General features: G+C 46.5%; 1 protein-coding gene and 1 long non-coding RNA gene across 4 annotated transcripts in view; both read left to right on the forward strand.

The window, feature by feature from the left end:
• LOC110404384 overlaps window positions 1-16,748 on the forward strand; it is a 68,187-nt gene extending 51,439 nt beyond the window's left edge. The window contains exons 8-10 of the long non-coding RNA XR_002442207.1: window positions 1,221-1,345; window positions 1,632-4,660; window positions 10,003-16,748. This is a non-coding gene — a long non-coding RNA (uncharacterized LOC110404384). The remainder of the gene's footprint in view (window positions 1-1,220; window positions 1,346-1,631; window positions 4,661-10,002) is intronic.
• Window positions 18,949-24,457, forward strand: part of SALL1 (spalt like transcription factor 1) — a 15,137-nt gene continuing 9,628 nt past the window's right edge. The window contains exons 1-2 of one of the 3 annotated variants that reach the window (XM_021408578.1): window positions 18,949-18,994; window positions 19,791-19,883. In XM_021408578.1, coding sequence (XP_021264253.1) covers window positions 19,808-19,883 — 76 coding nt within the window. In that variant the 5' untranslated portion in view covers window positions 18,949-18,994; window positions 19,791-19,807. Of the gene's footprint in view, window positions 18,995-19,358; window positions 19,698-19,790; window positions 19,884-20,685; window positions 20,828-24,457 lie in introns of those variants that run through there. The other 2 variants (XM_021408579.1, XM_021408580.1) reach the window with 2 other exon arrangements.

Consider the following 24,457-nt stretch of genomic DNA (forward strand, 5'->3'; position numbering starts at 1 on the left):
CATAGGCACGTTCATCTGGGACCTACGCATTCTTTTGTCTCTTCCTCTGGAACGCTGCTTTTTATCACATGGGGAAAGGAGTTTTGTGAGCAGCTTTCTTTCTTCTTTATTGTTGAATGCCACTTATAAACTCTGTCACTAGACTCTTGGAAGGTATCTAAAATGCTAGACAAGGAAACAGGTATAATTCAGAGGAAAACTGACCTTGATTGAATAGGGTCAAAATGCTTCAACTACCTCTTTCATTTGAAACTCCTCATTTATAGACTCACGCTTCTTTCACCGTAGCTTGAGGGTTGACATAAATATATGTAGGATGCGTGTTAGTCTTAAAGATAAGAAGCTCAGCTAGATTTAGTGAATTCTGTGACTAATCAAAGCCTTTGTGAAAAACACATGATTTCTCCCCTAGAGAGTTATAAGACCATAATTGTTGAGAACACCAAATTTTTTTAATGTATTCTTTATTTATTTTCAGAAAACCACTTTGGGCATTCCCCGGGTATTAACATGTAATAGACGAGTTAAAGCTCCAACTGCTAATTCCCAGGTCTAATTGTACTTGTTAATCAGGGTTCTGAGGAAACACAAAAGGTACTAACCTCTAAATTATCTGTCTAAAAAATTGAACTTTCATCTTGGAGTTTACACATTTAAGGCTATTCTTAGAAGCATTTGGAGGCTGTAAGCTACCAAAGGTTTTTGAACAGAATTCTTGTGGTCAATTCCAGACTTGCTCAGTACAAATGTTTCCTGAGCTGTTTGCTGTTGATTGTCATCACAGGCCATTTCTGTTGAGTAGGCTGAGAACAGAGATTTACGAGAATATTTGATGAAGTTTTATACAGACTGTGTCCCAAGCATTTATTTGCTACATTATGCACCTCTTTCAACCAAATGCTGTTTGTTGTTATGGCAACCCATTGTAATGAGAGCCATGTGACCCATGAAAACATGAGCTAGCCAACAAAGTTTGCAGTTTTCACGTACTTTTCAATGTTTCTGTTTTCATCTTGTTTAAACAGCATCTTTTACACTGTCCAAACCACAGATGGCACAGGTCTCATTTTCTTTCTCTTCACTAGGGATGATTTACATCCCATCAGCGGTAGAAAAAGACCTGCAAAACATGTAGATGTGATTCAAAGCACTTTTGTATCCTTTGGAGCAGCAAAGAGGAGTCTTAAACTGTGTCCTTATCCCTTCTGCTTCTTTGCTAGGAAGAGCTTCAGCTAGGACTGGTGTGGATTGAGAGCCAGGAATCCTTTCTGCCTGAGTCCTGGACTGCTGAAAAACAGCTACACCAACACCCTCACACAGGCGTACTTCTTCACATTTATCCTAGGTTAGCACGTTCCTTTATTTAACTGTCTCTGATCTGACTGTATCTGATCATTCCTTCATCTCATTTTCACTTAACCTCTTGCCCTCTACACAGACTTAGCATCCTATCAGATATCACCCAAGGGATCTTCTTTTCCCCCCACACCCCCTTTCTCTACTCTTTCTCCAATTTAGGTGCTTTATGCTACTCCTGGTAATTTACCTGATTACATGGAAAGAGCTGTAGATCTTTTTATAATTGCTGTTTTACTTAAAACATTGATTCTTTAGCTCCTGTCTATTTTCAGGTCATCACACCTCACGGGAGGCTTCCCTGCTTTTAATGAGCAACTCAGAAACCACAGAGAGGACTGGAGAATGGAAGTCATTGGACGTTCTCATGTTTGAAAACAGCTCCATAGCATTCACAAGAGGATTCTTGGCACCTGCCTAGTTCAACTGGATGTCCAATGTTATCTCCCCAGGCAAGTAAAATTCTGGCAATCACTGTAGTCCTATTTCACTTATTCTCAGTCTTTTTGACACAAACACATTAATTCTCTCAAGCTACTTTGGCAGCTGTAAGAAGTTCTCTCCTTTTTTTTAATATGATTGATAATATTGAATATTTCTTTTAACCTTTTACTGCAATTGCTGGGCTAGGTGGTAGTTTCTCTGTTTGGATGTTAATCTCCAGCATGCAGTAGCAAGTCTTCCAATCGCCTACTCATTCTGGAGCTCATTTGTAATATGTTGCCATTTAATTTACAACTGCCTATCAACCTCCACCTAGCACTATCCCTACAACATATAATGTCATTCTTCCAACACTTCCACTGTCAAAGGTCATATAAAACAAAACATTGCTTAATACAGAAACTCCTTCTAGTTTAGCACAAAAAGAATGGCAGCCCTTGGGCAAAATTTGACTCCATCATTTCATATGATGTGCTGGTTCCCTGATTCAGTGCAGGACATGTCTTGAAATGTACAGGCAAAAAATGTCATCATTGTCTTAATTTCCAATTTCTCAGAGGAAAAAAAAAAAGTTTCTTCGAGGAGACACAGATATAAAAACAAAGAGACCTCCCAGGCTGACTTGAAATATGTTCGAACTACACATCCATTCTCTGCTCCCTAGAACCCAGTAAATATTTCTTTGGCCCCACAAAATATTTTAGTTTGAACCCAGGAAACCTCAGATTGACCTTGGAAATAAGATTCCTGATTTTCAAAGTAAATTTCTCAGCCACACCACTGGAGGAGTTACACTTTTCTGACTGAAACGTATAAAACTTGTCTCTTTTGGCAAATGGAGTAGATTATACTGTGGGAAGCTGGTTGTTTTCCCAATTAACTGACCATAGGCACGCTCAAAATCTTTTTCTCAACTTTTATAACCCAATACAATGCTGGTGGCAAGGTTAAAATACCTTTTTTAGGCCATTAGGGGCAAGGTTAAGCCACTGTAAAGTAGCAGAGTCTGTCTCAGTGGATATACACTGGCCTATCCTGCTGAGCATCTGGTGCATGTCTCTACAGAGATTTTGTTCTGTCTTCTCATCAGGTTGTATTGGATGCTTTAGCAGCATTTGATCCTACAGTGTCCTTTTAGCTTACCTTGAATCCCCTTTGAGATTTTAGATTACATGTGTCTGGATTTGATTAGCTTTGTCAGTTTGTTTGCTTCTGATGTTTTTCTCCTCTGCCAGCTTTTTTAACTCTTCTCTCACCCAAGACAAGATCTCATGCCCTGATGCAACATAAGGAAAACATTCTTTCAAAAAAGTCTGTGGCGTTATTTTCTGACGGTATTCAGCTCATATTTAGGAAAAAAATTCCTGGACCTGGTTATCAGTTACCTGTATGAGCGTGTAAGATCATGTTCCTCATGGGATATAAGGACAAGAGAGGTCTCAAATTATTCTTATAATGTTGGTTGGCGTCATAGCTGCTTCCAAGACGTCAGACGTAACTGCCTTTTATACAACAGTCTTATTCAAACCAGATAAAAAAAAATTAAGATGGATACTCTGATTGGCATCTGTCATATTAATTGAATTAAACTGCTGTAATTCTAACAAACAAACAAAAAACCCCACCAAACTTGGTGCCAGGTGTTAAGGTGAGGTTTTTTCTCAGTGAGCCTCTTAGGTTTTGCTTCAGCTTGGGTTTCTCACTTCAGCCAACCAGAAGCACTGCAATGCTATCAGCTAGTGTTTCACTGAGGCTTCTGGTCCAGGGCATCAGTGCAGATATCCAGCTGCCCAAGATGTGGTCCTTGCACCCCCCCCATGTCCTGCTGAAGTCATTGACTCCTGTGTGCACTCAAGGTTTCACAAGGCTGCAGGTGGCAGCCACGTGGTGCAGGTTTAAGAGCTTCGTGGGGCTCAGGTAATATTCATATATCTGAAAAGGACGACGCTGTCAAAACAGAATGAACCTTTGAACTTTGTTAGGTTTTGATATGACCTTAAGCCTCAGATTTATAAAAACAAAGCAGAACAAACCCCACTGCTTGCTTGCTTTCATTCTCTTTTCTGATTTTGCACTAAATTGTCAGCAAAGCAGACCTTTTACCTATAAACAGATGGTACACAATTCTGTGGGATTTTCCCACATTTGATGAACACACATCAAGTTTATTTACATGAGTATGGAAAATATTAAAATGACTACCAGGTCTGTTCAGCGTAACACACCTGGAGCACATTGCTGCCAGCAAGCTTCCAAGGTGGGGAGATTCTGGCACACAGTTACAGTTCTGGGGATTGGACCATTTTTGACTTGGGTTATTGCATCTTTTGACACCTGAAGACATATTCACCTCTGACCTGGGAACATCTGCACCATCAAACTATAAAAAGGGGAATTGAAATGTAGCCTTTTTTTTTTTTCCGCTTACTGTTATTTTTATTTTCTATTGAAAGGGGTTTTAAAAGGCCTATGAAATGTAAAATTGCTTTTTTGTCGTAGTTGCAAAACTCATTTCACTTTTTTATCTGAGATGCACTTGTAGCAGATTTCCAGAGTTAAAAAGGAGTACAGTAATCCACAATCCAAAGCACTGAGCGCAGCATCTCTCAGTGCCTGGGGCAAAGGCCCAGTGGACTACCTTGTCCTTGCCCTCATCACTCACCCAGACTTTTCCTCACCAATTTGTTACCCACAATATTCTTAGATATTCTGACCTTCCTTCCTAAAGTAACATTGACTTTTTTTTAACTAACTTTTTTTCCTTTCTTTACAAGCAGAATTTTATAAATCCTTGGGGTGTTACTGCTGCTTCTCTGACATGGCCATCGTTAGAATACCAGCCCTACTGGCGACTACGCAGGTGACTATCTTCTTACATGAAATATTGGTATACCGCAATGCTCATATGAGTTTTCCTTTCACCTTTCTTGTTGTGCTTTGCTCTGGTGATTTATATCCATATGGATTGTTTTTTAACTCATTTTGGTGTAGTAGCTTTTGGCCAAAAAAAAAAAAAAAAGCTGGGACCTTTCTTTGTGTCAGTTTGCCCCTGCTGTAGAATGAGTTTACATGGTTTGTAAGTGGAATGTAAATATCTTTGGATGAACAGCACTAGAAAAATCCCTGTAATTATTATTTTGACTTTTTTCCTGCGCTACAATGGAGTCAATTTTTTGTTTCATTTAGTGTAACAAGTATATAGGGCAAAGCGACGCAGTGTGTTGATAGATGGGGTATTGTATGATTGAGTTTGCCAAAATTAACACATTTCCCATTGGAAAAAAAAAAAAAAACTTTGGAAAAGTTTCTCTTTTCTGAGTACAGGCATTTTATGTTAGAGCCTCAGAGCTGGTTCTGTCTCTTCTAAGTTATAAACCCTTATGGATGTACCATAAAGATGTCCACCTAATGCAGAGAAAAGCAGATTAATTGATCACAGTAATATATTCTTATCCAGTGAATAAGAGCATTCCACACATTGTTTCTTGTTTTGTTTCTGGCTTGTAAATCTTCATTGTAGAATACAAATGAAAATGACCCAAATATGTATTATTTATGAATAGGACTCTCAGATATTATGCTTTAGATTGATTGTGTTAGACAGGATATAACAGAAGCACAATAAGTCAATGAAAAATAAAAAGCAGCAAAAATGTTTCATGCTAAAAATGTAGTTCTAGTGACACCTCTTATATAAAGGACATTTCCAACACATTGACATTTATATTTATCACGGCAGTGTGTGTGATTTACAGTTGTCTGAGGCATTGAATATCAGGAATATCCATGCACATACACACCCCTTTTGAATGATGGTAAGTCATAGAGCACAGCATTGCCCCTTGTACAGCAAGCTTTTCCTCCCCTTTTTATTTTTCTTCTCTAGCTTCAGGGAGGCAAAGGAAGCAGTAGATCAATAAGGTGTCTTGACTGAAGTTGCCTGCAGCACTTCCATTTCTCAGACTGGACACTGATGCTAACTATCAATAGCAATAAGAGGCTGTCTCAGACAGAATTAAGGCTCCTTCTTCTGCATGGCTGTCTGGTGCTTACTGATAAACATCTCGTGCAGGATTGCAACAAATAAACCATTTCAAGTGTGCAAACTAGCCACTGTCATTCTCCCTATTGATACTTGCTCTGGGGTGAAGTGACTGATAGTTATTTTCATACAGCTGATAGATACGCAGTAGATAAGCATACGGATAGATACGAGTACAAAGGCATAATGCTATAGAGTGTGGAAAGGTCACTGATGAAATTTGTTGTGCTCCTGTAGAAACCCTGAGACAACAAAATACAAAAATATTGACTTATGTTTAAACTAATAAGAAAAGCCACATCCGAATTTAACTATTTATTGACATCTGATATTTAGATAATGCTAAAAATATCCTGCCAAGCTGTTTTGTTCAGATGGAGTTATACATTTTTACTACTCCTCTGGATTCACGTGCTTAGCCTGGAAATAAAAGCTGATGGGCTGGGTGCAGCGCTGATGCAGATGGGGAGGTGTCTGGCTGCATTGGGGTCACTTGCCATTTGGCCTGAGCTATCCACTGCACCAGTGGTTGGTAATTTTGGAAAAAACTGGGCCTCTTTAGCATCCCTCCATGAAAAAAAAAAATCAATTTCACAACTGATCTATAGCTCTGTTGTACATTTCTTGTTTTCAGTCTGAATAAGAAGGAAGAATCAGGTTTCCACTCACGTGTATGAATTCACCTTTAAAATACCCTGGCCCAGCTCTTCTTGTTAGTAAGTCCGTTATAATTCTACTTAGGTCAGATATCCAGTAGAGTTGTGCTAATCTACATCAAATGAAGAGCTCACATACACATCCAGGTTTATTTGTCTCTTAATTTTGCTTTAACTGACTGGGGTTGGAGAAGTGGTTCAGATGCTCTGCTGGAAAATCAACAGAGCTTTATTTCATATTCTCCCTCCGTGGAGCTGTAGCCATTCACAGGAGCGAACAATCTGTCTCTGAGGCATCTCCAGCTTTAGATGAAATGGTGCTTTTCAGATTAGGAGGCTGCTTTTCTGTGAGAAAGTTCACTGAACCCTTTTGAGTTTCAGATTATCCTAAAGCAAATGGTTAAATAACATTACTTTATTTCGTAATCATTTTTATCTTAGATCAAACAAAATCTGATGGTTTTTATAGGGTGAGGTAATTCTGAAGGTAGTTCTGATGTTGCTGAATTCTTAAACTAAGATGGTTGATGAGAAAATAAACAAGAGCTTCCAAGATTTTATGAGAAAGGACACCGATTATGAATAAACCTAAACCAAAAATATTTGCATAAGAAGACTCCTGAATATACATCTATGAGTAGATGTATAGGCTTTGAAAGAAGTGAAATTAAATGTTACCAGGAACTTAATATATGGGGGAAAAAAAAACACCACCACAATTTGTGGATTAATCACTTACTGATAGACGTTTTTCACTTTTCTTTTTCTCTGTACCGTGTGCTGCAATTGGATTTGCCCACCACACAAGAGCAGTGTGGGGGTGGAACGGTTAATGTGCACAGTGCTCAGAGTCACTGCTGTCAGTAATTGTCCTCCTGTACAGAACACGTACATTTTACACTAATATGCTGATTAGTGAGACAGAGCGTGCAGTTTCTAGTGAGGAAGCTGGAATTTCAGAAATAGCCTGGCTCTTCTTTTTGCTTACTTTCTGGCTCAAGAGTTGGAGTCAAACTAATTCATTTTGTAAACATTACTGGTCATTCATGTACAGTACTTTGCATGAATCAGTGTGTCAGGACAGTCAGACTCGTACAACTTCAAAAGAGCAGATGAAACTTACTGTTTCACTGTACACAGTATAATCACTGTACAAAGTAAGAAGGATCTTATCTATACTCTTTGCTCGGGCAAAGTTCCCCTCCCCAAAAAATGGGTTTCCTTGAGAAAGGTGAAAGACAAGAATCCAAACTGCTTGCTGACGAGCAGCCCATCCCAGGCACACTAACAAGCAGCTTTCAACAAATATTTATACAGCTCAGGGATATTGCTATAGCCTCAACATTTCAGCACAAATATTAGGCCACAACCTCAGCTAGTCTAAATTGACGTAGTCCTATTGGCTTCAGTGGCATTAAGGTGATTTACAATAGTTGAGGTTCTCACTCCTTTCACTTCTTTCCTCAGTGCTTCTGTCATTGTATTCTACATACTTCCTTCAGCTGAGGAGTGGATTAATTTTGAAGTAAAAATCAAAGCTCTTCATCCTATTAAAATTTCTGCCTAGTTTTGAGAGGGGCTCAGCATAAAGACAGAAGTGTTACAAGGCTGACCACGAGTTTTCTGGACCACAGCAGCGTTCAGCTGAGTTGGGCTGCTAAGGCAGGAAGCCATTCAAGGAAGTAATTGGCTCTTTTGCTAACATATATACATATATATATACACACACACACATTAATATATATGTGTGTGTGTATAAAATCTGAATGTATATATATCTATATAAAATCTGGGTTTACTGCTCCCACTGGAGAACTCTGTTTTGTGTGTTACTTTTAATAGCAGTTATGCAGAGATATAAGCACACAGTTGTGTATTATAATATTTGTTTCCCAATGTCACTATGCCAGGATTCCTTAAAAGGATATGAAATTTTTTTTTCCTCTTTCTTTCAAGACAGGAAACATTAGTAAAGCTCTTTTTTTTTTCCCAATAATAAGTGACTTGAAGCTGGGGACAGAGAAATGGATTAGATTACACATTTTCTACACGAATATAGAGATTAATTTAAATGATTTCCCTAAATCAAAATAACTAGAATCTTTGGCAGCCTTTGAAGTTTAATTAATGTTTATTCTTGCCATCAAGTGCGAGTTTTGGGACACTGTGCAGGGCCACTAAAACACAATGATCCAAAGCTATTTATTATCAAACAATCCAAAGCCAAGATGTTTGCATTCAAGTTATGAAGAACATGCAACTATTTCAAAGTTGCTAGTATTTTATTTCACAAATTTGAAGTAAAAGCTTTAGAGCTGCTCCCACTGAGCTGTTGAAGTCTATAGTCTATACGTAGCCTATACATTAACTACTATTCTGATGATTTCAAAGGTAGATTTGATACAGAACAGGTCCCCTCTAGCTCCTATGCTGTCCCAGGTCTGGTTTCCACTCTTAGGGACACAAGAAAGCTAGCTTTGCTCTCATCTTTCAGAATACATTTGGAATTCCTTTCAAATGTGTCATCTCAAACTTGACGAGAAGTACCTATTACTTAGAGACATTTCAACGCCCGTTTTCTTTGGAAGAAAATTAAATCAGGTCATGAGATGTAATAAACCAGATGTAGGATTTCCAGATAAATTTTATTTCTTTCATGGTTAATAGTTTTTGAAGTGCACTACTGAAATGCTGCATAAATGTAAAAGCTGGTTTACATTTGATGGCTGTGATTGACTAAAACAGTAGGTAATATTCTCAGAGATCTTTAGCTTCTGATAATTCAGCCATGCAGACTTCTTTTTTTCTTTTTCCTTGAAGGCCATTTTCATATGTACAAAAAAAGCTTTGCAGACAAGATATTTTTTATATCTAAAATTCACAGCATGTCTTGCTGTTAAATTGCCACCTTAGAGGCCTTTTTAAAATTTCATTGAAAATGCATATTAAATCAAAGTGATAGACACATGTAATGTAAAATGTCTGTCAACAATTAGAATCCCATTTGGAAGTTTGTAAAGCATAACAATTTAAAATGAATTTAGATTGAGAAGGAAAGTTTTTACATTAAGAGGAAAAGTTTTAGCCTGCAGTACTGCAATTTTGTACGGAAAAAAAGAATCCAATTTTTTTGCTATTTGGTGAGTAAAAGAGAAAGAAAAGAACCAGAGATTCTAATGCAGTTAGTTCACCAGCATGTATCAGCCAGGCACCTTCCGTCTTTCCACAACAGAGTCCAAATTACCTTGATTATTTGATTGGGAAAGATATAATAAATCACTAAATGTACAGATAGTAAAGTCCAGTGTAAAACTGTTTTGCCCTGTCATTTTCAAGGAACCTAGGAATACATTGAAGTTGAGGCATTTGATTACTCTGTGTTATGTATTGAAAAGTGCAGCTGTTTTTATTAGGATAGACAAAATCCCTATCTAGTAACATCCACCTGGCTTGAAAAAAATGCGTTGAAGGAAACTCACAAAATTTCCTTTGTATTCTTCTCAGGTGACACCTCTGGGATATCCTGAAATGGCAAGATCCATGGGCAAACAGGACCTCAGAGCACTGAGGTACCTCCAAGCAGCTTGGCCCCGGTCCTTCGCCCTGCAGCTCCACCACCAAGGACTTACCTGCCTACACAGAGACTGGGTTGGCACTCTGAGGTCAGTCTCTACTGTGGAAGGAGTGCTGTGTGGGCTACAGAGAGCAGTATCTCACCTGTGTCCTTTCTTTCCTGCTTAGTGAGCCAATGCCTCAGTTCATGCAGCACGCTCTTTGCATTTTGGAATAAAAAAGCCCTTCAAGGAAGGGAACTGCTCTCTCTCCTACCCTAGAAAAGAGTGCATATCCCACACAGAAAGGGTTCATACAGCAGTCAGAAAGAGACATATAAGTTTAGAAACACTTGACAGGTCTGTGCTGCCTGACAGATAGCCAGATCAATGCGGTCGTGTGCCTGAGCTACAGAGCCTGGGCTGTCACCTGGATGTTCCCAAAGCCTGGGGCCTAACAAAAGCTGGGGTTAGGTGAGGTTTTGTGACAAGTATTTACTGAAAACCTTGTAAGCAACTAGAATACAGTTAGTCATAAAATGAAAGTATTTAAATTATTTTCAAATTCTGTTTATTATTTTTTATTTTATAGCATGCATATTTCCAAGCACTGAAATTACTATAATCCTGGCAATGTATGTCAATGCTTCAAGCATAGAACAGTGCATTCTCTGTAGTGATACATAGCTCCTTTAAGCAGATACACTGCCAGATATACTTATGTATAATTCGTCCAGATTAAATTCTGGCTGTTTCTAGACATTCCAGTTATCACTTTGATTGATTTTTTGAGAATGGCAGTAAGAAAGCAGAATAAGAAACACAAAGCGAATTCTCCAGTTGACTTCTGAAAGGAGAGTCAATCCCACAAGAACTTTCTGCAGTGTGTAGTTTACAACTATTGCAAAAATAAGTGTGGGCCATCACAAAGGATGGGTGCATATTACCTGGAACAGCTTTTGTCTCTGGTTATTTAGTATTTGTGTTTTCTTTTAGTAACCCCGTTGGAAACCCAAGATTACCTGTGAGCAACACAATTAAACAGGTGGTTTAAGAACTGTACTCCTAAATTGCCAGAGCTGTTTTACAGTGAGTCCTTTCCCAGTCACGTGAGTTCCAGCAAACAAATTCCTGCAGGCTTTCCTGAATACGGCAACCAGCACCAGCCACGGGATTTTGTTGCTCCAGGCAAAACATCAAATGTAGGCCCCTCACAAGGCACCATCATGAGCGCAGGCAAGTGTTACAAAACATTTTGCAGCCCTAGGCGGCTGCTGCTCTGCGTGGCTGGTGGCGGCAGTGCTGGCTCTGCATGTCAATTTGCCTATCTCTCACCCATTAGGCTCCCGTCCATCTCCCTTTCTACCTTTGCACTGAGCTTACCTAATTGGTTCTGCTCAGTGTGACTCCCATCGCTGAACGCGGTCAGGTCCTGTCCTACCTTAGAGTGATCCATTACAAATGGGGCAAAGGAGCAGCAAGTCTGGCAGCCCTCGGGGAGCAGCGCTGGGTGAAATCGAAATTTGCTATTAGAAATTTCTAGGAGTGAAACAAAGAGTGAATGGCATAGCCTGAACAGGGTGAGTGCAGTAATGTTATTGTATTGTGAGATTACATGTACAGTGTCATAGAGGACAGTGCTGAAGGAGAAGGAGGGAATGAGCCATATTTATCCTTTGTTTAATTCCATTTAATTCAGTCCGTTTATAATGCATTTGGCTCCATTTCCTTTGAAAATGTTATTCTTAAATATGATAGCTTTGTTTGTGCTCTCGTGCAGCATAAAAATGGAAGCTGTTTACACTGCAAAAGAAACCAGGGTAAGTAAACTTCAGCGATAGGGCAAGTGAGTTCTAGCCCCATAATATATGGGAGTGCAGAGGTATGTAACTGTAAGAGACATCCTACTAAGAGGTATATTATTTACATGCTAGTAATTGTCACTGGTGACTTCTCTAGACCTTTTTTTCTATGGAGCAGTTGTTTACACTCATCTGAAGTTAGTAATGGGCCTGATCTGGCACACTCACACAAATACAGCTCCTCTCAGAAATCAGTTTGTATAGACTGGGGGCTTAGGCGCATATTTTATTTGCAAACAGCTGGAACAGCTTAAGAACTTACCATACCACGCACTGTTGCCCCATGCAGATTTCCATCCCTTGCTGGCGGAGTATGTCATGCAAACATTTTTGCTAGCTCTAGAGCAATGCAGACTGGGAATACTCACCCACTGATTGCCTGGTGACAGCTGGGGGACAGCATCGTCCCAGTGTGGGGCAGTGGCAGATGGTGGGGGGAAATGACTTAACTGATCATCCCAAATAGCCCCTGCCAGAAATGTGCTCATGGAATCATCTAGGGTGGAACGGACCTTCGTGATCATCAAGTTCTGGACTGAAACACTCCCTGTGCTGCCCCATCAGTGCTCTGCTTCCTGCGCTAGGCTGGATCTCACCTGTCACCTGTTTAGGATTGGGTGCTTGCCTTGCAAATTTCTGAGGACAAGTGGCTTTCCATGGACTCAGAAATGAGTATATGATCCCTCCTGCAGCTTTACATATGGATGTAGAATAAGCACTGGTGTTTGGCTTTCTTCAGTGTACTGTATCTCCTTGTATTCAGGCATGACTCTCCCCTTTTTTGCTCTGTTGCAGTATGCGTATGACATAATGTTGGTAGAATTGCTGAACCAGTACAGACTAGTTGTCTTTGCACATATGCTTTTGCACCAATTGCTTTTAAGATGATCTAAAACCAACTGAAGCTTTAAAATCTTTTTGGACAGAACTTCTGGGTGCCAGCAGACAGGAGCAAGCTCAGATTAGCTTCATGACGGAGTAGTCAGCTAGACTTCAGAAGGCTGCATTACTGCATGCAAATAAATGTGAATCCCCTTCTGAGATGGAATTGGAAGCTCTGTGAAGGACCGTAACATGGAGTATGTAACTCAGAGTGAGATTCAAGAAACGGTTTGTACAGCCACGCCAACAGCCCGAGCTTACCATGAAAGGTATGTGAAGGACAGAAATAATTTCTCTGAACCCAAATCAGGTTTCTGGATTTGTGAAGAAGGGTCTTTGGGGCATCTCTTCTAGCGGATTGCTTTTCTGATTCTAGTGACTTGAGCTTTGCTTAGGGATGGTGAGCGCGAGTTCCATCCTCTAGATGTAACTCTGTGATCTCAGCTTTATGGAGCAGTGCTTATCACAGCTCGCTCTGCATTGCTGATGCACTGTGCTGATGGCTCAGTACGAGCTGCCCCGCAGCTCCATTCTTGGCTCTTCCCCCCTCTTTCCAGCTGGAGATTTAATTTCACTAACGAGAAAGTCCTGGATCTACTTTTTGAGGTAGGCAATGGCTGTTGTTGCCACCTGAACATTAAATGATCACTAATGGCAAGAAAAGAAAACTGCAGCAATGTGGCTGGGAGATCAGATTGCTCCCTGAGGAAAGGGGCTCCCCATAATATCTAGATAATGTGTGCAGGTCTGGGTGAACATATTTACACTCAGGGAGGTTTTACACATTGCCATTGCAGAGCAGTTCTATTAACAGACCGCCGAAAGCGGGTGCAAAAGGCGGATTGTGAGGACTCTGCTTAGTTCAGGCATGGAAAGCAGCACGTTATTCACAAGCATTTACTTTATTGCAGCCAGCGGCTGCCAAGCCAGCTTCTTGCATTGATGCAGGGAGTATGACAATTTTCACGTTGTAAACACTACGCATTAATCAGGGCACCTCGATATTATGCAAACAAAATGCATGTACTTACAAATACTTCCACTGTATTTGAATCAAAAATAACACCGTGAAAATGAATGGAGTTGTCAGGCTCGTTTCATCTGTCGAGAAATTTGGGTCTGTGCAGGCAGCAGTTCCCCTGAGGTCTGAGACATATTTATCCTGTAATCACCGCAGATTCCCCAAATTAAAATGAAACTTTAAAATGTAAATAAAAATGCACACTTGGTAAATCTAATTTGACAGCAGAAATCTGTTAGTGACAACAACAGGTCTTCCTTTATCAGATGATTACCTTGTAGAAAATCATCTGTACGCTACTAGACAATTGCCATATGAAATGTTGGCCTTGCATTTATATTGTGACAAACTGCAGAACTTCTTGCATAATTTTGTTTCAAAGGTAAGTAAATCCTACGGGAACTTTTTTGAAGAGCGGGTTTTTTTTCCTAAAATATCCTGGAAGATACTTCCCTCAGTCCTATTCCTTCATTTGCTTTTAAATGGCTCCCACCTCCACACTCTACGCTGTTTTAGATAGTGGTTTGATTGAAGAAATGATGGCTGTGATGATTTTAAGTTCCGCACTAGGACTCCTGTGAGTATACCCAGGTGCAGAGCAACTGTGCCTGTGAAGTTTTCCTACCGTATAAATGCACTTTTCCTGAAGCAAGATGTTAGGAGGAAATCCTGACTGATAGCCAGCTATATCTCACCATCTGATATCAGATGTATTTGTCATGACTTTTCTATTGACATGGGTGTATTTCTGTGTCTTATATATTTTTTTTCACTGTTCTACCCAGAATTGTTTCTGTGATGGGAGACCCCACAATGTGCCTGTGGGAGAAATCTTTGCAGCCCACAATGGTTTTTAAACATTTCTATCTAAGGCTGAAGAAATCCCTGTCACCTCACTTCTAAACGTCTGTTTTTCCAGGGGAGGTGCATTATTCCCTTATGTGGCAGGGAGACACTAGGATAGAAAAAAAAATTAAACTGGGATCTAAAGGAATGTGGCTTGAAAAAACAAAGTTCCTCCGTGCGATCAAATCAAATTCTTCATTTTTCCTCCTGCATAGAGCTAATAGACTCGTTCCATCTGCCCTTGGTGACCACCGTGTAACAAATCAGTGGGGAAAATTTCGGGCCAAAGCAGCCTACCTGGGATACCCGCTGATTTTGTCATTAGTCTAAGAAAAGGTACACAAAGGTTAGTGTGATGCCTTGGGATCGATAACAGCACTGGAACCCAGGAATTTTTCGAGTGTATGGTACTTAATTAGAACAAAGCAAGCCTATTTCTAACATGGGGACCAAGACATTCCGCTACCAAAAAAAAAACAAACAAAAAAAGATATCAAAAGGGAAATAATGACAGGCGTTAGGATGTGAGAGTATTCCTAACTACTAGCACTCTCTAGGTCCTCTGCGCAGTCACGTAAAACGCCGTGGAAGCCTTGTGCAGTGCAGCGCGCTCATCTTTCCGTAGGTCTTTCCTGCCCCGCGGGCTGGACAAACAGAGCCGCTGCCTGCAGCCGGAGCGGGATGCTGCTGGCACCGGAACGCGGCCATCCAGGTACTGCCCTCGGTTTGCAGCCATCCTGCCCGAGTGTGAGGACTTTCCACCCAGCTTGTTTGCCTCGTGATTTATGTCTGAATTGACAGAGTCCTTCGGAGGCATTCGTGTTAAATTTGAAACAAACATATTTAATGCTTCTGTTGTAATAAAACAGCTAAAAGAGAAGATTAAAAAGATATGCACAGAGGGCTCCGATTGATTGAGGGATTGATTTTACTACTTTTCCCGTAGGTGGGTAGTGATGGCTGTAAATCTCTCGATAATCATTTCAGAAGCACCTTCATCAATAAACTCGGAAGGGACAGCGAGGTGTAAAAATGTGCCGGCCATCGGGTCAGACAAAGGCAGCAAACGTGCAAAGAAAGAACGGAATTAAACAATCCCACCTTGGCCGCTTATGGCATTAGTCACGTCCGCTTTTATCTCGGGGGCGGGGGAGTTCCCCATCGCTGGATTCTATGAGATTTGGGGCAGAGAGAGGGGGAGGCTCTTTCCCTCCTTTTTTTTTTTCTTTTTCTTTTTCTTTCCTTTTTCCCCTTTAGTTCAACCCGTACTGCTTACGATTCCATTATGCGGCTAAAAGCTCGTGTTTGTGAGCAATGATCAATTATTAGTTGTCACTAATAATGGAGAAGGATTCCATGCTGGCTCTCCCCCTCTCCTCCTATTTCTTTTTCCCTGAGGAGTTATCATTAAGAAATAATAATAATACCAAGGTGAGAGGGGGGCAGCGGCGGGCAGGGGCCGAGCCGCCGTTCCCTCGCCGGGCAGCGCCGAGCCGCGGTGCCGCAATGCTGCCCGGGCAGCGCCCCGGGACGGCCTCAAACTTCGTGGTGCGTCGGAGCACGGAGTTCCCGGCTGAGGGCAGCATCTGGAAGCCCCTAATTACACACGCTGCTGAAATAGATGTAACCCGGTGTAGCTGAAAAGCGGCTTGCTTTAGGGGTCAACTGCAGCGACGTTTGAAGCCTTTATGCAGTGTATTTTTTTTTTTTTTAGTTTAAAAAGAGAACGGAGAGAACGGAGAGGAGGAAAAAAAAGGCAAAGAAGGGAAGAAAGGGACAAGTCCTGCTGCGGAGGAGCAGGTATCTCGCAGCACGGAGCGGGGCCGGGCAGCTGTGTGCCCGGCGGTGCCGCAGCGGCGCTGCCCCGGGCTGCGGGCGGAGGTGTGCGGCAAAGGGAGAGCGGTGGCACTGCCCCGGCTCGGTGTGAGCGTGTGTCACAGCTGTGTGCGGACTGCGGAGCTTTTAACCCCTGAGTGCTGAGGGTGTCGGGGCTGAGCGCAAACCTTAATAACAATAATCCAGGCTGGTGCGTTGCGTCTCATTGAAAGCGTCTCTCGGCAGAATGAACTGCAAATTATCCCCTGTTTGCCATCTCCCTTCAGTGCTCATCTCAATGAACTGGAGATCGATCCCCTCCGCGGGTGCCTTCCAGCCGGGCTGATTTGCATCGAAGCACATTAGCAAACCTCTCACCTCCATTAAAAAGAATAATCCGAGGTAAAAAAAAAAAAAAAAAAATAAAAAAAAAAAAAAAAAAATCCCCAAGGTGTGGCGGGGAGGGAAAAGCTCCGTCACTGTCACGGGGCTGCGAGAGGGAGCGGGCATTGCGCGTGTGAACTCTCACAACTTCTGCGGGAGACAATGACATGTAATTGATGTATCGCTATCACCAACAATAAGCACCGATCTCTCCCCGGCCCCGGCAGTGCTCTCTGCCCCCCGCCTCTCCCCACCCCTCCCGGCCCCCAGCGAAGGAGAGGAAAACAAACAATAAATAATCGAGCGGCCCTACGTTAAATGCCAAGTGCCGCTTTATGCATTAGCGAGGGATCAGAGAAACGAAAAAAAAAAAAGTTACAAAACTTAATTTCTCCGGGTTAATTTCTTATTCTTTTTCTTTAAACCTGTGTTTTTCTCCTTGTAGTTGCCTTTTAATTACCATCCCGGCCGGCCTTTCTCTGCCACGAAGCGAAGGTATTGGGGGAATTTGTCTTAAGTTCAATCGACAAATGCGTAACGGCATTGTAAACGGGAATAATTTGGGGAGAGCGGCAGATGGGGACTCACGGGAGGCGGTGGGGGACGGGGGCAGCCCGTGGTGCGGCCACGGCCGCGCAGGGAGAGCCGCGGGGGCATCCTGCGTGCGGACGCTGCGGCGTGCGGGGCGGTGCGGGGCGGCTGTGGACGGCCGGGTCGGGGTTGTGCCCCGGCTGAGGGTGAGGAGGGGGCAGCGTGCGCCGGGTGTATCCATCTCTGCCCAAACACCTCTTGAAATATTCAGTGAACAATAATGTCATGTGAAGTGCCACCTATAGCAGCGTTATTATCTTCATCCTTCACCATCACCCCCGCTGATGGCTTCGTTTGTCTTTTTCTCAAACTCCGCCGTTCCGAGCGCTGCGGGCGGAGGGGGCTCTCCCCGCACGCAAACGGACAGCGGCGGCCGCGGCCGCTCCGCAGCGCTGAGGCAGTACCGGGCGGCACCGGGGGGGCTTCGTCGGTTCGTTTGGGTTTGTTTGTTTGCTTTTGCGGCTGGTGGGCTTTCCCCCCCTTCGTGGTATACGTTTTGCAGTCTCTTTCGTTTAATAACGAGAAGGAAACGCGAGCGAGCCGCTTCCTCGAATGGGAACGTCGCCGCTCTCTCCCTTTTCCTCCCGCTCGCTCTCCAGGTTTTGCCGGCTCATTTGAAATTGAAATGAGTTGTGGCTGCTCAGCCTCCCGCTTTTACAGAGTTTGTTAATATTAATACGGAAAAAGGAGTCGTTTCCACGGCAGAGTAAATAATTCGGCGGGGGTGGGAGGGGGAGCGCCGGCGGCGCGGTGCGGGACGGGGCGGTGCGGGACGGAGCTGCCGGGCGCCGCGCCCCCCGGGCCCGTTCCTTCGAGGCGCGGAGGCGGCAGCGGGGCAGGGCGGCGCGGGCGCAGCCGGGGCGCTGGGGGACGGAGAGATGCGGAGCGCAGCGTTGGCCGCGGCCTCTTTGCAACTGTACTTTTTTTTTTCCAGCCCGTGACGTTTGTTTGTAAGAGGTTCCTCCTCGGGCAGTAACACCCGCGAGCCAAACTTTGGCGCGTTACGCATCTCACGCCGGGCGCACCGCCGCGCCCGGTCCCGGAGCCGCACGGCCGCGGGCAGCGGCCCAGGGGTCCTCCGGCGGCGGCACGGGCTCGGCTCCGCCCGGCAGCGCGCGGCCGCGGAGCCGCCGCCGGACCCTGCGCGGTTTGGCGGCTCCGCTGCGCACCCGCGGCGGCTCCGCGAGGCCCGGGGCGGGCAGGCAGCTGCGCATCGCTCCCGCTCGGGCTCCCGCGTCCCACAAGGAAACAAAAGTCGGGAGGCTGCCGCCGGGAGGGGGAGCAGAGGCACCCGCGGCGCCGCCCCCTCGCCCCGCTCCGGGAGTGGCGGGGGAAGGCCGGGGGGAGCGGAGCCGCGGAGCCGAGCCGCCCGCCCCCGTCCGCCCGGCGCCGCGGGCCCTCCGCCCGCCCCGACCTTCCCCGGGCGCCGGCGGCGGAGTGACTTCGGGCACGGCCAACCGGCGCGGAGCGGGGCCGGGGGCGGGGCGGCCGCCCGGTCCGCCCGCTGCTCCCAGCGGTCCCTAATTGTCCTGGGAATGTGTGAGGTAAAAGCCAAACCCTTCCTATTTTCAGCACCCCTCGGGCCCGTGATATATGGAAAGGGAAGCGGGGGGGGGGGGGAGGCGAGAACGGAGCTTTATTTGCAAATGCGGGGAAAAGCAGAAGGGGGAAAAAAGCCAAGAGAAGGGGGGGAAAGGAAAAAAGGAAAAAAAAAAACAACCCAAGCACCCGAAACTTTTAGCGGCAGCGGTACGGGGCAGCGGCACTGCGCGCAGCGGCTGCGGGGCTCCCCCGGACGCTGCAGTCCTCCTGCCCTGTCCCCCCCGGTCCGGGTTGGGGGGGCTCTGGGACCCTCCCCCGGAAAAAAAAAAAAAAAAAAAAAAAAAAAGCGCGGAGAGGGGGGCGGGCGGGAGCGCGGGGCGCCCGTCGGGGCTGCGGGGAGAGGCGCGGGGAGCCGCATTCCTATAGTAACCGGGATGGCGCGGCGCGGCCCCAGCTGGTTGCTAAGAGGGTTAAACTGTATCCAAACAGCTTTGGGGAAATCCAGCCCCTTCTCCCGCCGCATGGATCGACTCATTGGGTGGGAGCGGCGGAGAGACAAGGGTCTCCAGCAAATCAGCGCCTAATTGATTAAGGCGAGCTGGTTTGAATAGAGCTGGCCATGTGCCAATCGCCTTTCAAAGAGCCCCTCTATGATTAATCGCAATGCATTATTGATAATCATAATTATAGCAGGACACATGCGCGGTGCGCGGAGGACCGGGGAGGCTGGGGGGGGGGAGGCTCGATTTCCGTAATTTTGAGAAGATTTTTTTTTAGTAATTTTTTATTCTGCCCCAGCTGATGTTTGAGCCAGCATGTCGCGGAGGAAGCAGGCGAAGCCTCAGCATTTCCAATCCGACCCCGATCTGGCCTCGTTATCCCAGCGAAATGGTGAGTGCCTCTGCTCTCCCTCGCACACATTTTCACACAAACGCACAAAACAGAGCCTCTTACCTTGCGGAGCGGGGCCGGCGGCGGAGCGGGACCGCCGCTCTCCGGGAGTTACGGCCGGGGGGGCTCTTTTCCCTTTTTGCTCCCGAGTCGTCGACTTTGATTTTATTCTTTTTTTCAACTCGGCGTTCGCTTTCGCGTGGTTCTTAACGAACCCCCGAACTCTTTCCGTTCCCCGCCGCTTTCCCTCCGCCCTCCCCCCGCGGGGCGGGCTGCCCTCCCGAGCCCGCAGGGGACGGACCCGCGCCCCGCGGAGCGGCGGCACAAAGCGGGGCTGCGGCGGGGCCCCCGAGCCCGCACCCGCGCCGCGGATGCCCCGGCCCGGCCACCCACACCGCCCCGCCGGCGGAAAGCCCCCCCCGGGCACCCGCTTCGCGCCCCCCCGCCCAGACCCCCGCGCTCCGGCTCCGAGCACTTCCCGCAGGCGGAAAAGTTGCCGCCGGGCCGGGCCGGGGGGATCGCCCCGCGCCGAGAGCTGCCCCGGGCCGCCAGCCTGAAGCTCCGGGAGCGCGGAGATCCGCTCGCTCTCCCTCCGGTTGTTTTTTTATTTTTCTTCTCCGCCTCCCCTCTCCAAGTCGGTGAGCGAGGAATAAACAGCGGCTTTGTGTTCGCCGGGATTTGGAGAGGCAGCGTGTGAAATCTGCCTTTTTTTTTTTCTTTTTTCTTTCTTTTTTTTTTTTTTTTTCCCTCCCCCCTCGTCCCTCCCCCTCCCGGTGAGGGGCTTTCGGAGGAGTTTCGCCGCGGGGCCGTGCCCTGCTCGTACCTGCGCCGGGCCGCGGGGCGACAAGTGGCCGCCGGGAGCCGGGGCAGGTACCCAGCGGCCATGAGGCGGGCGAGCGCCGGGGCGGAGGGCGCCGGGGGCCGGAATCGCTCCGGGCGGGCAGGTAAGGGAGGAACGGGGCGCGGCGGTGCCGCTTCCCCGCCCGGCCCCGTGGGGAGGAAGCACCTCGGGCTCCCCCGGCAACTTCCCCAGGAAGCGGCGCCGCGGGCCCTCCGCTCCCGGGGCCGGCCGCGGGGCGCCCGGCGCTGCCGCCGCCGCCGACCAGAGCTGCCCGGCCCTGCCCTCGCCGCACCCCGGGAGCGGGAACCGAGCGCTGCCCGCGGCTGCTGCGCGCGGAGTGCGGGGAGGGTCCCGCCGCCGCGCGGGGAGTCGGGTCGGAAAGTTTGCGGGACGCTGTCCCGGCCGTGTGAGCGCTCCCCGGAGCCCGGGCCCAACGCGTCGGAAAGCAGCCGAACGCGGGGACGCTCGTTTCGCGCAGCTCTGCCGAAACGTTTGTTAAAAGTCATTCGGTTCCTGGGAGGCGACTTCGGGTTTTTGGCTGAGTTCTGCGCGCTCTGAGTGCGTTCGGGTTTTGCCATTCGCTCCGCTTCGTCCCCTTTCTCATCTCAGCAAACGCGTTTATTTTTCTTCCGATCTTATTCCTACTTCCTCTTGAAGTTTTGAGCAGGAGTTGAGGAAGCGTTGAGTTTTTGTTTGTCTTTCCTCGGCCTCCCGGGAAAGAGTTTGGAACTTTTTAAAGTGAACAGGAAAGGGGAAAGCAGAGATGGAAATTATCTTCCTGGGAAAGCAGAGAGGGATTTTTCCACATCTTCACTTTCTTCAATTGCATCTCCTGACGCTCGCTCTCCGTGTTGTTGCTACAAGACGGAGCGGAGCCAATCGCTCCCACCCATCGTTTTAAAAAGTAGCCATTTTCCTCTGGTTTTAGCCTTTTGATGTGATTTTGTGCATCATTTTCAAAAGCAAGACCCTGCGAGCGTGATTCAGGAGTGCCAGCCGAGCAGCCCTCCGCCTGTTGCTGACCGATGTGCGTGCGCTAAGTTGGGCTTTGCCCGAAGCGCTGGCGTGGAAGCGAAGCTGCGTGCGGCGCGCGTGGCTGTCGGAAGTTAAATAACTAAACGACAAAGCTCGCGTTTAAGGGCTCCGGCCGATGGCCTGGGGAAAAGCGTGCTTTATTCTAAAATCTCGCGGAGCTTCCCCCCGCCCGGCCGGAGCAGCGAGCTCGCGTTACCGCTGTCGGCGTGCCCGGGCGCTGCGCTCGCAGCGTGCTGCCCACGGGCTGCTGCCCCCGGAGCGGGGATTTGCGGTAATCCCGGCACGGCGCGGCCCCGCGGCAGCCGCCCCCGAGCGGGGCAGGGCAGGGCGCGCTGCGGACAGGAGGCTCTGCATTGTGTGCCTCGCGATCGCGGAGCGAAAACTCGGGATTCCGAGCGCTCCTTTCTTTCCCTTTCGTACCGCGACTTCAGATTGGCTCGTTCTTCTACATCTTGCGCGGGGCTCGGGCAAACGTAGCAGCGCGCGTCCTTGAGGCGCTCACAGTGAGCGCAGCTGGGCAGCGCGTTGGGAACGGGCAGGGTGGCCCCGGGAGCACTCCTTGCACCTGATTGAGTTCTGCTTTGTTCAAGTTTCTGTTGTAGCTCCGTGGCTAAAGATCGATAGCAAAAAGTTCAGCGGGCTGCAGCAGCGTGTATTTATTTTCCTACTGCTCCCTTTTGTTAAAGTTCAAAGCTCACGCAGCTCACCCTTACAGGGAGATCTGCGCTTAAAATGTATTTCTGGTGCGATCGGTGGATAAGTAAATTTACCCTTCGCCTTCACCCCACGAATGTGCACTTTTAATAAAGTTCACGTTGGATTAAGCGAAACAGGTATCAGATTAATAGCAGAAATTACGCGCAGCATAAATTGTGTTCAACAAGTAACTAATTACTGGTAGGAAGTGGGCAGGAGGCCGTGGGATTATTTCCTTTTGTTAATAACCCCGGCTACTTCCATGAGCTTTTAGAATTGTCTCGGAGCTGCTCGGAATTGTGCTGCTAATTGTAGGAGAGCGTTCTTGGAGCACAGTTTCCCAGGGCACAAGTTATGTCAGAGAAAGAAGCCGGCCAGGCTTTCGGGGTGGAAAAATCTTTGCTGCCCTTCCATCAAAAGGCTTGTCAGAACCGCTGGCTTTTCATGTCGGTAATGGATTTTGGTAAATTCCTGCTACAGCTTTATGATCACCCGCGTAATTGTTACTGGGCCCATGAAATGAGAGAAATTATGATCGCTTTCTTTAGTGCGATCTGAAGGGCAGGGTGCTCGGGAGAAATAATGGCTCGGTGTGGCTGCTTTTAGTTAGTTACGTAACGAGGCCTTTTGGTGAGATAACCGCAGCGTCTCGCCTCGCAACTGCACCGACGTGCTTTCCAAAGGTGCGCCCGGGGCGCAGAGGGCCCTGTGAAATATCACTTATGCAGATGCGATTCAGAAATAATTACCAAAACCCATATGGTGGGAGTCTCCGGAACCCACTGTTAGCTCCAACCCGCTCTGTGTGCCTTTCCCCTGCATAACCCGCAGCTTTGTCTCGCTGCAAAATATTTATGTTTTACTTTGTACCTTATTTATCTTTTAGATGCTAAGTAGCATCTGGCACTCCGAGGACAAGCCCTGCTGTATATTTAGCTGTTCCAGGTCCCGTTGCATAACTCGTTTTTAACCATATTCACGCTTTAATTGTGGAAACACGAGTCCTTCTTGAAATGACCTGAGGTGCCTCTCAGAAAACGCAGTTGTGTTCCTTGAAACCCTTTGCAGAAAGGGCACCCCTGGCTGTGTGCCCACCGGAGAGGCTCCGCTGGGCGCTCGCGCTACGTGTTAAGGTGCGTCGCACCTACGTGCTTCGCAGCCTGGAAGAAATGAAAGTTGAAATGCACTAGCGAAATTGCTGCTTCGAGTCTGCACGGCTGCTGCTAGAAAAAAAAAAAAAACCTTAAGTGTTCAGCTGTTTTAACCTTTGCTAGCCTCCTTCCATCCAAAGGTGACAGGGTTCAGATCACAATATGTACTTCAATATCTTGCCAGTGACCCCCGAATTGAGTCTTACTGGTTGCTTAGCAGGAAGTTAGTAGTTTATTTTAGCTTCACCTTATCAGCTTTGCTTCTTTTGCTAACCCTATTCCCCTGTCACCCCTCAGATGCCAGACCCCCGAAGAGGAGATTGACAGGTAGTTCCCATAGCTCCGTTTTACCCTCCAAACAACAGGGATTTCGTTTCTTGTCCCTTTGCCAATGTTTATGTAAGCCAAAGTTTAGATATAGCCTTAAGGAGCCTTTCTTTTACGTGTCACTGGAACAGTGAAACTGCGCTGAACTTTTTGAAGAAACTGTTGCAACTGGAACCCCATCTAGTGTTCGTTTTGCTTCATCCATAAGGAGGACATTTTTTAATTGTGCTCATTAGGATGGATTTGTTCTTAGTTCCGAGATCACTGGAGATTCTTAGGTTTTTTGATGCCAGGTTAGAAAACCTTTGAGTAAATTGACTTTTGGCGTGGAGGAGAATTGCGCTGCCAGTAGCGATACGGAAAAGTTTAGAAGCAGAGTTAAATGGGAGCGCAGATACCTGCCTTACCTTGTGAGTGGTTTTCTGCTGAACAAATGGGCACTGAAAACTTGCTGTTCGTATGTCAGTGAAGGCAGGGAGCAATCAAAGGTGCGTGTGTGCGCTGGGGACAGATATATTTTCAAA

This window comes from Numida meleagris, chromosome 10, assembly GCF_002078875.1.
Source record: "Numida meleagris isolate 19003 breed g44 Domestic line chromosome 10, NumMel1.0, whole genome shotgun sequence".
Classification (NCBI taxonomy): Eukaryota; Metazoa; Chordata; class Aves; order Galliformes; family Numididae; genus Numida; species Numida meleagris.